The 18,073-nt window shown below is 35.0% G+C and overlaps 1 protein-coding gene across 1 annotated transcript; it reads left to right on the top strand.

The window, feature by feature from the left end:
• Positions 1-959: 959 nt before the first annotated feature.
• Positions 960-17,019, top strand: U4-U6-60K (U4-U6 small nuclear riboprotein factor 60K). The gene is made up of 14 exons (XM_089712853.1): positions 960-1,328; positions 2,247-2,356; positions 2,872-2,966; positions 3,871-4,029; positions 4,873-4,978; positions 8,947-9,017; positions 10,276-10,405; positions 11,035-11,168; positions 11,897-12,027; positions 13,114-13,198; positions 14,373-14,514; positions 14,946-15,015; positions 15,350-15,471; positions 16,902-17,019. Exons 1-14 carry the CDS (start codon positions 1,163-1,165, stop codon positions 16,992-16,994), a joined length of 1,614 nt encoding a protein of 537 aa, XP_089568979.1. The 5' UTR covers positions 960-1,162; the 3' UTR covers positions 16,995-17,019.
• Positions 17,020-18,073: the final 1,054 nt, after the last annotated feature.

Below are 18,073 nucleotides of genomic sequence, written 5' to 3'. Positions count from 1 at the left end.
AGTATACCGCTTTTATTTTTTACTGCTCTTATGATCAATTTATACTTTTAAGAAATTATTAATATATGGGTAACTAAAATCGAAATAAAATACTCATATTCGAGTGCTAGGACATACTTATTTTTCATCCATACTATAATATTATAAATGCGAAAGTAACTCTGTCTGTCTGTCTGTTACTCAATCACGCCTAAACTACTGAACCAATTTTTATGAAATTTGGTATGGAGATATTTTGATACCCGAGGAAGGACATAGACTACTTTTTATCGCGGGTATATGACGCACTCCCGGAAATCCCACGGGAGCGGGAACTATGCGGGTTTTCTTTGACTGCGCGAGCGAAGCCGCGGGCGGAAACCTAGTTGAAAATAAAATTTTATTGGATAAGAACAACTTATTCTTAAACTTTATAATTAGATGATTATTTTTACCAAATTTGTAGTTTCCAAAGTAAAAAAACTGATTGATCACTATAAGTAATAAATTAGTTACTTTTCACAGAGGTTTATGTTTAGCTCATAATTTAAGTAAAATGAGAAAATATTGATATTTTTTTTGTTTCATCACTAAAAAATAAAGTTGATTCATAAATAAGTACTTCGTTTACTTTTTTAACTACGATTTTTATGAAAAAAAAACGTGCGTCGTATTGGGTGACATATGTGACCCACGCGTGCACTCAAGGAAAATTTTAGGCGCGAGCGCTCTAGTGTTAAGTGAATATTTTCGAAGATATTACAGATTTAAAAATTGTGGGACGTAGCGTTTGCGGCGGCCGGCTATATATTTTATACCCGTGGCCGTGCGAAGCCGGAGCGGGCCGTTATGTTTTTATATACAACGTTCACAGTTTTTCTGTAGTGTATTTAGTATCAGCATTGCACCCGTGCGAAGCAAGGGCGGGTCGCTAGTATTTTATAATCTGTACTTTCAATTTTCAACTGTCTGTGATCCGAAACGTCATTTCGAATTGACAAACAAATCAATGTTTGTATTCCAAGCAAATTCTAAGCTTTACAAAAAAAATAATTATAAGGCTTGTAAATAAGAAGAAAGTGGCAATTTAAACAGAAGCAACCTCATTACAGTGTAATTCTAACAATAAATTAATAATACGTATCAAACTATCAGAAAACTTGTTTGAAAACATAACCTCAAAATGTCGGATGATGATGATGTGATTGTTATTAAAAAGCCAAAAACAGTGCACTATGGATCACTGGAGGAGCAAGAAAAAGCGCGGCTGGCTGCTCTGGCAGCCGCTGCTAAGGAGGGCTTCGAAGATGACGATGGAAAAGAAATGGGAGACATACAGATATCCAATGGTAAGTACAACTAAATATTCGATTTATTCGACTTCTTTAGAGAAGAAGAAGGGTTCTAATATGTTTATGATATACAGATAAATAAAATAAATAAATAAATATTATAGGACATTATTACACAATTCGACCTAGTCCCACAGTAAGCTCAATTAAGGCTTGTGTTGTGGGTACTAGGCGACGATAAATATAATATTTAATAAATACATATATAGATAACACCCAGACCCAAGAACAAATAATTGAGTTCATCACACAAATATTTGCCCTGACTGGGGATTGAACCCGGGACCGTCGGCTCAATAGGCAGTTACTTTACCACTGCGCCAACCGCGTCGTCAAAGACATAGACTTAAAACATACGTTTTTAGCTCACTAAGCCAAGGATAGAACATATTATTACCCATTAGAATACTAATGTATAACAACTATGAATTTTCGATCTTTTCAACTTCTGAACAGTCGAAAATGGGTTTAAATTTGTGAATTTTCTATAGATAGACTTATATCATACGTTTTAAACCCACTACGGCAAGAATAAAACCTAGTATTTTACCTGTTTCACTATTTAATGCTACTTCAATGTTTACTAACTTATAAACGTTTTTTCAAGTACCATAAATAAACAACTTACCTTATTTACTGTATGAATGCAACTGCGAGCTTAAACAAACATAAAATTAATGATTGATCTCTGATATTAATCCATCAGTCCCCGGAATCACAGACACAATAGATAATCTATTGTGTCGAGCCCCGATCGGGGCGCTCGGTGGTCAATGGGTTAACACCATATGGAATGTGAACTAATTAGGATAGCAAAAATTCAGATTAAATGTGTATCATAGTACAAATATTACCTTAGATACACACTGCCAACATTATAAAAAAAATAAACTGAATTAACATTTTTTTTTTCAGAATACATGGAGCTCGATGAAGAAATGTCGAGAGACAAAAAGGCTCTCCTTGAAGAGTTTGAGAGGAGACGGAAAGCTAGGCAACTGAACGTTTCTACTGATGATGATGAGGTATATATGAATAACTAAAACACATCTTAAGAATTAACCCAGTAAGTGTTGTATGTCACTGAGATTTAGTAGATTATAATCTATCCATAAATTTTTTCCCAAGGGATTTCCAGGATAAAACATATCCTATGTTCTTTCTCAGGCCTCAAGCTATCTTGGTACCAAATTTGAAGTAAATCCATGCAGTACTTTTTGAGTTTATCCTGGACATACATACAGACAAACATTCTTCTTCATTCTTCAAATACTATGTTTTTCGCTTTGATATTATTTGTAGATCACAGTCCAAGTATTCTTTTAAAAAATATTCAATGTACAGTTTTGAATTTCCTACGATTTTTTATAAGTTTGGTAGCTTTCTGGTAGCTTTCTGCTAGCAACTCAAAGTATTAAGACAGTGCCGCTCAGATATTATTTTACGACTATTTCATTCATAGTATTTAAATTGAAGGTAGTTCAATTATTGAGAGAAATCAATCATCATATTTCTTTCTATTTGATTATATATATTTTAGGTGCGTAGAAGTTTACGACAATTGGGCGAGCCTGTGTGCCTGTTCGGAGAGGGGCCGGCAGAGAGGAGGGTGCGGCTTCGAGATCTGCTCAGTTAGTGAGTGATTTTGAGATTTTTTACATTTATCTTTATTTATTTTGATTTTTGTATGAACAAGTGATGTCAATCCCATTGTATTTTTAATGCAATGGAATTTTAAACATAACACATTCGCACTACTATGAAATAAAATAAGAATTAAGGTTTTGTGAGATAAAAATAATATATGAATGAAATAAATCTCTGTGTAAGGCATGGATTAGATGATACATCTGTTTCTCTGATAGATCAGTTTTCTGTGACCAAGACATTATTTTTAGTATTCATCAACGTGAATAAAACCACTGTACTAATGATTTTGCCAAATAAACCATTCTTTAAAATTTTAACCCATTGAGCCCCGAACGGCCCGATTGGTCCACGACACAATACATTTTCTATTGTGTCTGTGATTCCGGAGCCTGAGTTATTAACTGACACTTTTTCAAGAAGATTTAGCTTATAATTAAAAAACATTTTAATCCGTCAGTCCTCGGATCACAGACACAATAGAAAATCTATTGTGTCTCGGCCCGATCGGGCCTCTCGGTGGTCAATGGGTTAATTGAAAATGTATAATGTGAATATTTATTTTTGTTGTGATAACTTCTTATGGGCAAATAAATCCCCTCATTACCTAACTCTTTACGGCGCCAGACTGTCTGGCTTCCCTTTCTCTCACGCATGTGATTGTAAATTAGTTTATTTATTAACATATCTACACTAATATTATAAAGAGGAAAACTTTGTTTGTTTGATTGTAATGAATAGGCTCATAAACTACTGATCCGATTTTGATGAAATATGGCACAGATAATCTTTAGACCCTGAGAAAGAACATAGGCTACCTTTTATTGCGAAATATGTACCACGGGCGAAGCCGGGCCGACCGCTTGTTTATAATAAAAAGAAACTATTCTAGCCTCGGCGAAGACGCGATAAACAAAAAGCTAGAAGAGGAAGAGGCTCGCATAGAGAGGGACAGGGGCAGAGAGGGAACATGGTACCACGAAGGACCACCGGAGTTGAGGGAAGCGAGGCTCTGGATAGCCAGATACTCGCTGCCGAGGGCTAAGCGGAGGTATGGATGTACATACACACACACAGATTCACTTTGCGTACATGAATAAACTACAGGGTGAAAGGTAAGACATTAGACGAATTTAGACAGGAGCTTCTACTCATGAAACTGAACATGGAAATCGGTCAGCTGATTAGCGAAGTTTCCTTACAAAGTCCAAATTTTTTTCTACGAATTCAGCAAAGTTGTAGAACAAAAGTTGTTCAGTCTCATGAGTAGAAGCTCCTGTATAAATTCGTCTGACGTCTTACCTTTCACCTGGTATAAACAAGCACGCAGGTGTCTTTCACACAAACGTAAGCAATACACACACACACACACACGACATAATAGCTAATTGTAAACATGCACACACATACGCAGCACATATACGGTTTATTTTACTATAATGCGTATATATTTCAGTAACGTGTTATGCCGACAATAAACATTTACGAAACTTGCATCATATTGAATGCCCATTTCACGATGTAACGGTTTCACATCGATAGATTATAAATTATAAATTTATAATCGGTATATCGGTATATATTTATAATTCGGAAGAATTATAAATATATACCGATATACCGACACCGAATAATGATTAAGCTAAATATGTTACGGATAACATTATATAAGTTTTTTTTTTTATATATTACTGCGACCAGGCAATCTGTTAGGTAACAATTGGCCTTTATATTGTTTGGAACTCCGTCCGGGAACATGACATGATATATAAGTATACATTATATTTTTCGACAGATAACTATTGAGAATTTTCGATGAAACGTATATGCTTTAAATTTTAACAACCCGAAACCTAAAAACTTTTAAAAAATAAACAAATATACACATTTTCAGGTTAATGCAAGCCCGCGAAGAGTTACAACTAGCGGGCAGTATCAGAGCGGCGGCGAAACAAGAGTCGCAGAGGAAAGCGTCGGCCATGTCTATTTATTGCAGTCAGGTGAGATCTCTTCTTTACTCTTCTTATCTCTTCTTAATTCTTATTTATTTACCAGCTCAGTCCGCTACTTGGATTTATGAATGAAGCCATTGCCAAAAAAAGTCAATTCTATCTGCCAGTAAACATTCTATCAAAATCGGTTCAGCGGTTCCAGAGATTAGCACACATACAGATAGAAATTCTTATTTTAGTTTATATATGAGCCGTGATCACATCCAAATATAATAATAAACACTTTATTGCACACACATAACAAAGCCAAGAAAAGTAATACACACAAAGTAATAAGAAGGTGGTAAGTAATAGGAAAAGTTTGCAGAAAAACAGTATATACAGTGGTGGTCGCATAATTAAAGACACTAAGAAAATTTTATACTACCCAAGATACTTCTCTCAAAAATTTTTTTTACACTACCATTGGAACTTGTTCAATAATTTTAAAATATTAAGGTATGTGTTGTCTAATGCTAAACTAAATTTTATCTACAAAACTTGTCGGTTTGTTAGATTGTATTCGGTTTATCCTTACTACTAGCAGTTTTAACCTAGCAAAGGTCTGGCCATATAATTAAAGACATTAGACTCGCTCATAAGAAATATAAAAATATATTAGTTTAATGAGATTATTTTTACAACACAAAATATCTGACGTATTTACAAAACATTTTTACACTTTTCAATATTTGGTTGCATGTCCTTTGGCAGTAATGACGCGTTACATCTCTTGGGCATTGAAGCAACTAATTTTGTACAAGTTGCATCACTAAATTGGTTCCATTCTTCGAAAATGCTTTGCAAAGGTAGTCGACGTTTGATGACCGCTTTGCCGCGACTTCTTTCTTTCTTGATTTCATAAGTTTTCGATCGGATTTGAATCCGGCCTGTAGGGGGGCCAATCCAAAACAGTTACAGATTGGTTCCTTAACGAGCTCTTCACTACTTTTGCTGTGTGATTAGGATCATTATCGTCTTGAAAAGTCCAAACAACAGGTAAATTTTCCTCTGCATAGGGCAGCATGGATTGCTCTAAAATATACTTGTACTGGAATTTATCCATGTTGCCTTCTGTCTTTTTGACAGGTCCAACACCAAGTCCCGAAAAAAAGCGCCACACTTTGATATTTCCACCCCCATGTATGACTACTTATTAGAGTATCTTGGATCCATTTCCTTATTGAGATGGCGTCTTACATATTGTTTTCTGACAGAATTAATCATATTAATCTTAGTTTCATGCCAAAACAGCACATGTTTCCATTCTCGTTCAGTCCAGTGTTCGTATTTTGTAGCAAAGTGAAATCTTGCCTTCACATTTTGTTTTTCAAAAGTGGTACTTTCCGAGATACTCTTCAGTGCAAGTTTTCCTCACACTGTCTCCGTCTAATTGTCCTTGCAGACACCCCCTTCAAGCCTGCTGCACCATACAACTCTGAACTGTTTCAGTTCTGATCCTTTAAATGGATCTTTTTAGCCAACAACACCATTTTTTAATCTTTCGGCTGAGTAGTTTCACTTGGTTTTGCTTTTCTGAGTACGTTTTCGGTCGTGTAGAACATCTTGACATGTTTTATAGCATTCATAATCATATCCTTGAAACAGTTTAATTATCATGGAAGTTAAAAATATTTTTTCTTGTGGACGAGTCGCAACTCTTGTTTTTAACCATAATAATAGGCATGACGAAAGATTTTCAAATCCTCTTCCATAATGTGTGTATACGTTTACAATACAAGAAAAACCCTATATTTCGGTAATATACTTAAATTTAACGAAGATAAAAGCCATTTTCCAAAAAATATTTATTAACTGTGCCAAAACAGCTCGCAGGTGTCATGGCGTAGGCGTGACGTCACACTTTGGTAAATACGTAATTATTTGTACGCATTGCGAAGAAAATTAAAAAAATATTTATTTAATATGTGTTATAGAAACGAATTTCAAAGTTTATAAGTGGTGTGCAGTATTGCAGTGTGAATCCACATAAAAATAATGCTCAAAAATGTGTTAGTAATTATTTTAAGCGAGAAAATAATAAGAAATGATTGTATAAAGTTGGCGCGGAGAACCCCGAACCATGTATTCGTGAATTCGCAATTATATTTCTGTTCTGAGTCGATAAAGCATACGTGAAACAATAGAAAATAAATAAAAATGCGTATTCTCAACATATTCATAACAACAAAAAACATCTGACGTGAGTTGTTTACTTATGCGTGACGTCACGCGTGTTTTAGTCAAAATGGCCAACTGCAGTATTTCAATGTTTTATTTTATTGATAATCTCATTAATCTTAATGTTTTTAAGATTTCTAAGTCACTATATGTAATTTATCTATTATACATTTTCCCTTAAAAACACTAATACGATCATTTATGGATACTGTCGTCATGCCTATTGATATTAAAACTATTAAACGTATGAATTTTAATTTTAAAAGTTAAAAATACCAAAAAAAATTATAGAGAACGATTTATAAAATTACGCGACAAAACGAAGTAAAGCACAATGCCGTTTCTTTTTATTTATAAAAATTATAACTCATTTCTTGTTGTCTTTACTTAAGTGGCCAGCTACACGTACGTAAACAAAGTTTGTGTTACATTCCCACAGAGAGCAAGTGTCGAAACTAACAAGGAATATAACTATTTTTTGTCCCTCATTTTAAAGAACATATTGTCTTGTATGGTTTAATAAAAATAATACTAGATTAAATACCTTTTCCAGATAATTGTACTTCCTACTGTAAATATTTTATGGTCAATTAGGGGGTGTCTTTAATTATGTGACCACCACTGTAAGTAGAAATTAAAGACTTTTTAACGGATTTTAGCCAGCCCGTGTCCCCCCGTGACCACGCTCGCTGTAAAGTGTTCGTAACGTCGGGAAAATAATATAATGAATAAATCGCGTTTAAAATCCGTTAAAAAGACTTTAATTTCTAAATGTAAAATACTCGCGTAAAATCAAACACTAGAAAATACTAGTTCATAAGTATATCCATATTCTAATCGATGAGATATTAACGCGTAGATATATTTGTATGTAACCGACTTTAGACTAGATTTTCAACCCATTTGAAGGGACAAATAATTTGGAAAATCCAAAAGTGCACGCCTCATAATTTTTTTTTAATAATTATTTATTAATTATTATTTTTGTTTATTTAATAACAATTAAACCACATCGAATCAGACCCTGAAAAATGAAAGGGTTCTATTCCTGAGCATACTCAAGCGTAAGAGAAAAAAAAAGACTCGATGAGTAAAGTATTTCGGTCGCTATCGTGTTAACAAGAAAATCCTCCGCACATACAGACACACGGACGTCCAAGACAGAACTTTTTTAAACTGTTTTTTAACTAGTTTAAATAACAAAAATGACATCAAAAATATCATGAATGTTAAAAATAGTGTTTTTTCTTAATATGTGTGTGTATGTATTATCTTACAAGTGCAATGTATGATACATAAAGACATTTTAAGTTTGAAAAATCAGATGTTTTGCGCGAAGTGACAGTAGTACCCACCTCAACGCTTCGCTTATGAGGCGTGCAATTTACTTCTAACTTTATACACCTTTGATGGATCTGCGATAGATATTTCCTTTCCTACAAGGTTGCCTGGCAGAGATTGCTGTGTAGCAATAAGGCCGCCTATTGTGCAAAATTTTTGCTCCTCATACTACATTTCCTACATTGTTTTGTACAATGAAGTGTGTTGTTATAAATAAATAAATATAATAATTTCATGAGTTAATATTATTAAGGGCTGATTTTTCAATCCTTGGATAAAACTTATTCGTCGAATAATGTATAAAACTACCATTTTAAAAACGTATTCTAATTACCCGTATTTGACAGTTTACGTGACATTTTAATATTATCGTGTAATACTTTATCGGACGGATAAGATTTATCCAAGCATTGAAAAATCGGCCCTTAAGCGTATTTTTTTGTTATATCTTTCAGATTGGTGACACTCGCCCCATAAGTTTCTGCCGCTTCAGCAGCGACAGCCAAATGTTGATAACTTCAAGTTGGTCAGTATTCGTTCTAATATATATAAATCTCGTGTCACAATGTTTGTCCTCAATGGACTCCTAAACCACTTAACCGATTATAATAAAATTTGCACACCATGTGCAGTTCGATCCAACTTGAGAGATAGGATAGGTTTTATCCCGGAAATCCCACGGGAAAGGGAACTATGCGGGTTTTTCTTTGAAAACGCGGGCGAAGCCGCGGGCGGAAAGCTAGTTACGATATATATTTGTTTTCGTTTGAAACTATTTAATTGTCTAACTGTAAAAGTTCATCCTGCATAATCTATACTAATATTATAAAGCTGAAGAGTTTGTTTGTTTGAACGCGCTAATCTCGGGAACTACTGGTCCGATTTGAAAAATGCTTTCGGTGTTAGATAGCCCATTTATCGAGGAAGGTTATATTATATCATCACGCTACGACCAACAGGAGTGGAGCCACGGGAGTGAAACCGCGTGGAGCAGCTAGTATAAAATATCCACCTCCCAAAACACATCCTACTAATATTATAAATGCGAAAGTTTGTGAGGATGTGTGTGTGTGTGTGTGTGTTTTACTCTTTCACGCAAATACTACTGAACCGATTACTATGAAATTTAGCACACATATAGAGGGAAACTTGGATTAACACATAGGATAGGTTTTATCCCGGAAATCCCACGGGAACGGGAACTATGCGGGTTTCTTTTGAAAGCGCGGGCGAAGCCGCGGGTGGAAAGCTAGTTCTATATAATAAATTCACACGAAAAATACAATCTATATAAAATATTCCCGCACACTCAAAAAATCACACCCCATGTAATATAAAATATATTGTAAATGTACAATGGGCAGCGTTGGGCGAGTAGAGGGCCTAAATGTAGATGATTATTCGTAATCGCTGTAATGGCGGCAAATATCGACTATCATTTGATGGGCCAATTATACTACCCAATGTGAATTGGGCCCTCAAAATACACTCCCTACAGGTCACTCTCTATTACCTACATTTTCTAAAAACCCATGACATTTACCCCATTTACCTATTTCAATTTTAAATATGGACCATTCAATAATATTTTGTGCCTTTTGTTTTTAATAATAATAATGGTATAAATGTATAATCGGTTTAATAATTAATAATCTGTGTAAAACATTTTTAAAAATTGTACGCCACATGGCAGATCACAGCGGATCACCTAATACAATGTAATAACCCATAATACCTGTGACTGACAATAAATAATTTTTGAATTTGAATTTACAAATCCACAGGTCCGGTCTGGTAAAGGTCTGGTCGGTGCCAGACTGTATCCCTCTACAGACGCTAAAGGGCCACAAATGTAACGTCAGTTCGGCGACTTTCCACCCTCAGGCCACTGTGCCACACCATTTTTTGGATATGGTAAGGAAAATAGAATAAACATTTATTTTCAACCGACTTCAATAAAAGGGGAGGTTTAAATTAGAAGTTATTAAAGTTCTGGGTTCACAGAACTAAAGAATTTTTGTTTTGTCAGAACTTTCGATTGGGTGAACCGATTTTAATAATTATTGTATTCTTTGAAAACCATGTGGTCCTATTTAAAAAAAATGTGTGCGTGTACTAGTGTACACACGTAAGAAGTGAAACTTCTTTATGACCTTATTTTTCAAAAAATAATGTACTATATGCAACTTTAAAGAAATACGTCGAATCACGCAAGATGGCGCGTAACGTAAAAATGTCACACGTAACGAAAAAATTTTACACTAAATTTTTTTCCAACCCCGATAAAGAAGTTTCACTTCAAAAAAAATAAACGGTGATACAATTTAAACCTGAAGCAAGAATATATCATGCGTCAAATTTAAATACAAACGATATTCCTTAAATTAGGCGACGTGTAGTGACGTCACAAAATAACGGAGCATCGATCCTATTCTAAATTGTATCACATAGTATACAGCTTTTTATAAAAATTTCATGTTTTTATGTTCCAAGAGTAAACTTGTAATTATATTATACATCTATCTACATAATATGTGTTTCAGATAGAAAAAAACAAAAACAAAGATGGCGCCGCGAAAGTAGAACAAAATATGGACGCAATCGAAGACGCGTCGGAGTCCGTCAAAATGGCGTCATGCTCTTACGACGGTAACGTGCATCTGTGGAATTTTATTAGGTTAGTAATAAATTATAATCTGATTTTGAATTGGAAAAAAATATTTTATTGGCGTTCACAAAATATAAGTGATTAATGAATATATCTATACTAATATTATAAAGCTGAAGAGTTTGTTTGTTTGTTTGAACGCGCTAATCTCAGGAACTACTGGTCCGATTTGAAAAATTCTTTCAGTGTTAGATAGCCCATTTATCGAGGAAGGCTATAGGCTATATATCATCACCCTAAGGCCAACAGAAGCGGAGCAATGCGGGTGAAACCGCGGGGAACAGCTAGTATTAATATATATTGGGAGGAGTTAAATTGAAATGCAAAAGTTTGGTTAAATAAAACAGTATTTATGCGTAGTATTCCCCTCATATATGATAAATGTATACTAATATTAAAGAGCTAAAATCTTTGGAACTGCGGGTCCGATTATAAAAAATATTTTACTGTTAGATAGTCGAGGAAGGCCATAGACTATACAGGGTGTAATCATTAAGTGTGCACAGGTGATTATTCCGTAACCATTGCAGATATCAAAAAAACTTTAAACTGATAGCGAAAGCCGTTTACCTAATGCGTAAAATGACAGTAATAACTTTTTAAAAATAAAACGGGAAATATCTAAAAAATTACATAAAACACTCCCATACATTTAATTTCCCATACATGATTTTTTGAATTTGCCGAATTTTTCCAGTCTCTTTCGTTAGCTAAACATTATTTATGTAATTTTCCAGCGACAAACCGATAGCCTCGTTAGAAGGCCACTCGCCGTCCCGCGTGTCCCGGGTTCAATTCCATCCGTCGGGCAGATTTTTGGCAGCAAGCGTTTTCGATAATTCGTGGAGGCTGTGGGATTTGGAGACTGGTATGTTTTTGTTTGTTTATTTTTGACGTGACAACGTCTTATAATTCGATAGAGCCGGCTGTACGCACGAAAAAACATGACTCATGCGGCGTTACCTCGCTCTGAGGCGTTCCATGTAAGGCTTGAAGTGCAAGCAACATCTGTAAATCTACCACATTTCTTGCAAAATAAATCATTTCATTTCAAGTGAGAGCGCGGAACGAGTGACAAAGAAGCACAATCGGACGTTGTCACGTTCAACTATCGTCAGTAAACCGACTTTACAGACAACCAATTTTTTTTGGTATAAGGTTTAATATAACCAGGTGTTAAACGACCGCCTCCTCGGTACAGTGGTTGACGCGTGAGCGTAGAACCGAGGGGTCCTGGGTTCGATTCCCGGTGGAGACGAAGAAAATAAATGTCTCGTTCTTGCAGGACACAGCAGGCTGATCACCTACAGAAAGAAAATCGATCTGTGAAACAGATGTATGCATAATGCATCTGCCCCTTACCCCACTTGGGGACACGGGACTTCACTTATATACATTAAACTCCCGTTTATCCGAAATTATTGGAACAAGGGCCTTTTCGGATAACGAAAATTTCTGATAGTCATTTGTTTTAACACGTGAAAAATATTGAAATGCACTCAATATGATAATGTGAAAATAAGTTTCACATTTACCGTGTTTCCATAAAACCCCACAATGCATTTTGAAGTGTTTTTTAAGTGAAACTTCTTTAATCGCGTTGAGAGTAAAATTTCAAGGTCGCGTCATGGCAAGACACGTCATGGAGTAAGGCGACGATTTTGGCATCTTTGAATCTCACCAAAGAAGTTTCACTGCTGACACGTGTGCTCGGCACACAAGCTCTTTGTTTTGATGATTTAGGGCCGATTTTTCAATGCTTGGATAAAAATTATTCGTCGAATAATGTATAAAACTACCATTTTAAAGACGTATTCTAATTGCCTGTATTTGACAGTTTACGTGACATTTTAATATTATCGTGTAATACTTTATTGGACGGATAAGTTTTATCCAAGCATTGAAAAATCGGCCCTTAAGGTAATAATAACATAAATAAATATATCTCTTACAGCCACAGAAGTATTGCATCAAGAGGGTCACGCGAAACCCGTATACAGCGTGTCCTTCCAGTGCGATGGATCGCTTGCGGCTACAGGGTGAATATTTTTTATTATTTATATGAAAAATATTTGAATAATATGCAAAGTTTTTTTTATTCATTACGTGTCCTACTAATAATATAAATGCGAAAGTTTTGTGAGCTCTTTCACGCAAATTCTACTGAACCGATTACAATGAAATTTAGCACACATATAGAGGGTACCTTGGATTAACACATAGGATAGGTTTTATCCCGGAAATCCCACGGGAACAGGAAATATGCGGGTTTTTCTTTGACTGCGCGGGCGAAGCCGCGGGCGGAAAGCAAGTAATATATAGATTATAAATACAAGCAAAGAAAAGCTTGAAAGAATAGATCATTCTATAGTGATAAGTACAAAAATAAGTTGACAGACCTCAATATTTTAATTTGGCATCAATTATCCTTGTGTTTTTGTCCAGAGCGCCTCCTTGGTACAGTGGTTGACGCGTGAGCGTAACACCGAGAAATCCTGGGTTCTATTCCCGGTGGAGACGAAGAAAAAAAAATGTCTTGGGTCTGGTAGGACACAGAAGGATGATCACCTACTTGTCCCTAAAGAAAATCGATCAGTGAAACAGATGTATAATGCATCTGCCCCTTACCCCACTTGGGGACATGGGACTTCACTTTTATCCTTGTTAAATAAATTATGATAGGGTTCAAATTAGCTTAGCAGAGGAATGTTAAAGAAAAATACATGTATTCGCTTTGACTGTTTATTTCATACTAGATTACATTGATGCAAGACAAAAATATTGTAAAATAGTAATACTTTTATTGATTTTACCATGTTCGCTTAAAAAATATAATTAAAAAAATGTGTGCGTGTACTAGAGTATACACGTAAGAAGTGAAACTTCTTTAGGACCTTATTTTTCAAAAAATAATTTACTATATGCAACTTTACAGAAATACATCGAATCACGCGTGGTAGGGATAAGAAAAAGATGGCGCGTAACGGAAAAATGTCAAAAACATTTTTGAAGTGAAACTTCTTTATCGGGGTTGGAAAAAAATTTAGTGTAACATTTTTTCGTTACGCCGTACGCGTGACATTTTTGCGTTACGCCGTACGCGTGAAATTTTTGCGTTACGCCATACTCGTGAAATTTTTAAGGTCATAAAGAAGTTTCACTTCTTACGTGTGTACTCTAGTACACGCACACATTTTTTATTATCATTCACAGTGGCATGGACGCGTTCGGTCGTGTGTGGGACCTGCGGACCGGTCGTTGTGTTATGTTCCTCGAGGGCCACTTGGGGGCAGTGCTGGGGGTCGACTGGTCCCCCGTGGGGCACCACTTGGCCACCGCCGCTGCTGATCATCAGGTTAATATTAAATACTAGCTGCGCCCCGCGGTTTCACCCGCATTGTTCCGCTCCTGTTAGTCTTAGCGCCTATAGCCTACCTCGATAAATGGGCTATCTAACACCGAAAGAATTTTTCATATCGGACCAATAGTTCCTGAGATTAGCGCGTTCAAACAAACAAACCAACTCTTCAGCTTTATAATATTAGTATAGATTTTAAATGCTATAAAACCAAATATTAATTAATTATGTGCGATGGGTCCCGCGATGGCTAAGCGAAGACGCTTAGCTCTCGCATTCATGTGCTTATTACGAATCTATAGATATGCGTATTTTCATCATACATAAAGCCGGCCGAGCCCTATTTTTATGTAGAGGTTTAGGTTATTTACCTAAAAAATCACCCCGTATAATTAAAAAAAATACAAAAATAATTTATTTATTTACAGACAAAAATATGGGATCTTAGACGACGCGCCTGCCTGTATACAATACCTGCGCACACGCATTTATTAAGTGGTAAGTTATAATAAAATATTAATATTATTTATTGTTGTGTATAATAAGTCCTAAAAAATGGGTTGGTATAGAAAATACTTCTTAAAAACTAAATATTTTTTTATTACATATTATTTCGTTTATTTTTTGGAATTGGTTGTGAAGAATCTTAAAGAGTAGCAAATATATTTTTAACGTTGTTTTATAGAGAACTTTGTTTATTTTTACGGCAGCAAATGAAATTTTTAAATGCTTTAAAAATTTTATAACTTAAAAAAATATTACTTTATTTCAAATTTTACTGACCTAATTTTTTCATATGAGTTTTCCATTTAAAAAATCTTCTATTTCACAGACGTCAGATACCAAAAGAGCCACGGCCACTTTCTGCTGACGTCATCGTACGACAAAACGGCCAAACTGTGGTCGAACCCCGCCTGGCATCCATTGAGAACATTATCTGGACATGATAATAAGGTAAAATCACTACATAGTATAAAACAAAGTCGCTTTCTCTGTCCCAATGTCCCTATGTCCCTATCTTTAAAACTACGCAACGGATTTTGATGCGGTTTTTTTAATAGATAGAGTGATTCAAGAGGAAGGTTTTAGTATATAATTTATTATGTTTTAGATATAGCGGGCGAAGCCGCGGGCGGTAAGCTAGTAATAAATAAAAAGTAAAAATTTTTTTTTTTCTTTTTGTATAGCATAGATATAAACACTGGTCGTAGCCGCTTAAAGTGCCTATAGATATGATAATAAGGTAAAAAGTTAAGAATTTTTAAGCTATTGCATAGCTTTTATCTCAGACTTTGAGCGCGGCGACCGAATGTAAAAATTCCGTAACGAAAAAACCTTACACCCTCCACTCCAACCGGCACAGCGATGCGATGCTATGCAATAGCTTTACCGCGGCAGTCCCCGAGTGCCACACGTATTTTTGAAGTGAAAACTTCTTTAGCGGCGTTGAGCACTTTTTCTGTAATGGGTATACAATCTTAAACTCGCGTCAGGACACGTGACCTGATCGAAAAAGCGTAAGACGGATACCATTCCAAAATATCAAACATGCTGAACGTTAATAATCAAGTTTTCACTTCTGCCGGCACTCCCCCAGTGCAACCCGTCTTTTTTTTTATTTATGTATAGCATACACATAAGCTCTGGTTGAAGCCGCATAGAGTGCCTATAGATTTATTATGATAATAAGGTAAAAGTTAAGAATTTTTTTGTATAACAAATTGACAAACGGGTCGCATCCAATCTGGCATCCATTGAGGACACTGTTACTGGACATGATGATAAGGAAAAATTAAAAAAAAATTGACACGATAAAAAGATAAAAAGAGCGTGTGTGCCGAACACACGTGTCAGAAGTGAAACTTCTTTGGCAAGATTCAAGGATACCAAAATCGTCGCCTTACTCCATGACGTGATGGTATCGCCATGACGCGACCTCGAAATTTTACTCTCAACGCGCCTAAAGAAGTTTCACTTCAAAAATCGCTTTTATACCTTATGAATTTTTTTTTGCATCTGCAATATTTTTAGCAAGATCCTAAAAATGTTAGTTCTATGTAAAATAATATTTTTATTTCAATTAAATAGTTTAATCTGCAACAAAATGTTTGCTACAATAGTTAAATTTTAATTTTATGAGTAAAGCCGGCTGACAATCCCTACTCCCTACTATATTCCTACTATCCCTACTAATCCCTACTTATTAATATTATAAATGCGAAAGTAACTGTGTCTGTCTGTTACGCTTTCCTTATACCTCTCAACCGATTTTGATGAAATTTGGCACAGACAATCTTTAGACCCTGAGAAAGAATATTGCGAATACCTTTTATTGCGAAATATGTACCACAGCGTAAAATATTTTTTTGTTCTTTTTTTTTCAGGTGATGAGTGCAGATATCTCAATGGATAATAAATATATAGCAACATGTTCTTACGACAGGACATTTAAATTATGGGCTCCAGATTTAGTATAGTTTTGTGAATAAATTTTGAAATTAATATGTGTGTTTTATTTATGTACATTATATTATGAATTTTCCTGTTGAAACAATATTAAAGTAATTAAGTATCTAATTATTATTTTTTTTAGTCTATTTGCCTATATTTTATTTGTGTTTTATAAAATACTGTTATATATCTAGATATATTTATTTTGTATCATTGTATTCCATTCATCAAAGCCTAAATTAGTTCCAAGCCCAATAGCCCAAAGGTAACACGACATTCATTGACTGGGCGGTACGAAGTTCGCCGGGCCAGCTAGTACCTAATAAATAGTTTTAAAACTACCTACATGATAATATATTGTATGGATACCTTGATAAGTGTACAAATTTTGAATTAAATATGTCCGTTTGAAGTGGGTCAAAATTTGGCCAAAATCGAGTATAAGGAAGATTACATATAAAAAGACATGATACAGGTGAAGCTAATAAAAGCGTGTTGAAAAATCCCGCACATAGATTTGTTGCTTAGTTTTATGTAGTAGGAAAAAGACAACAGTCAAGATATTAATCTATACTAATATTATAAAGCTGAAGAGTTTGTTTGTTTGAACGGGAACTAATCTCGGGAACTACTGGTCCGGTTTGAAAAATTATTTCGGTGTTAGATAGCTCATTCACCGAGGAAGGCTACGACCATCACGCTACGACCAACAGGAGTGGAGCCACGCGGGTGAAACCGCACGGAGCAGCTAGTATAACTAAATTAACATACGTAATGGCCAAATAAAAAAAACGCAATTTTCAAATTTCTTTTAAAGCTGAATTCTATTCTACCTTGAACGCGCAATGTATAAATTTACATAATATGTATTGTCTGCTTTGGTCTGCTTATTCCGAAATCACAAGTGTACGTAATATTTGTTTATTAATTTCACGGTAAATATTGTACATCATACAATATTGAATGTTTTCTATATCGTATTCACGTAGAAACACTTATTATAAAATTAATGAAATCCTTGGTTTTTTAGTGTTTATTTAACATTTACATGTGGACCTAGCATTTTTTATACGGTACTACATATGACTTACCCTTATAAATATGT

This window comes from Colias philodice, chromosome 29 (genome assembly GCF_061535455.1).
Source record: "Colias philodice isolate Cphi_HAF_F1 chromosome 29, ilColPhil1 Martin Lab GWU primary, whole genome shotgun sequence".
In the NCBI taxonomy this organism is placed as follows: Eukaryota; Metazoa; Arthropoda; class Insecta; order Lepidoptera; family Pieridae; genus Colias; species Colias philodice.
This window is presented reverse-complemented; position numbering and strand designations above follow the sequence as displayed.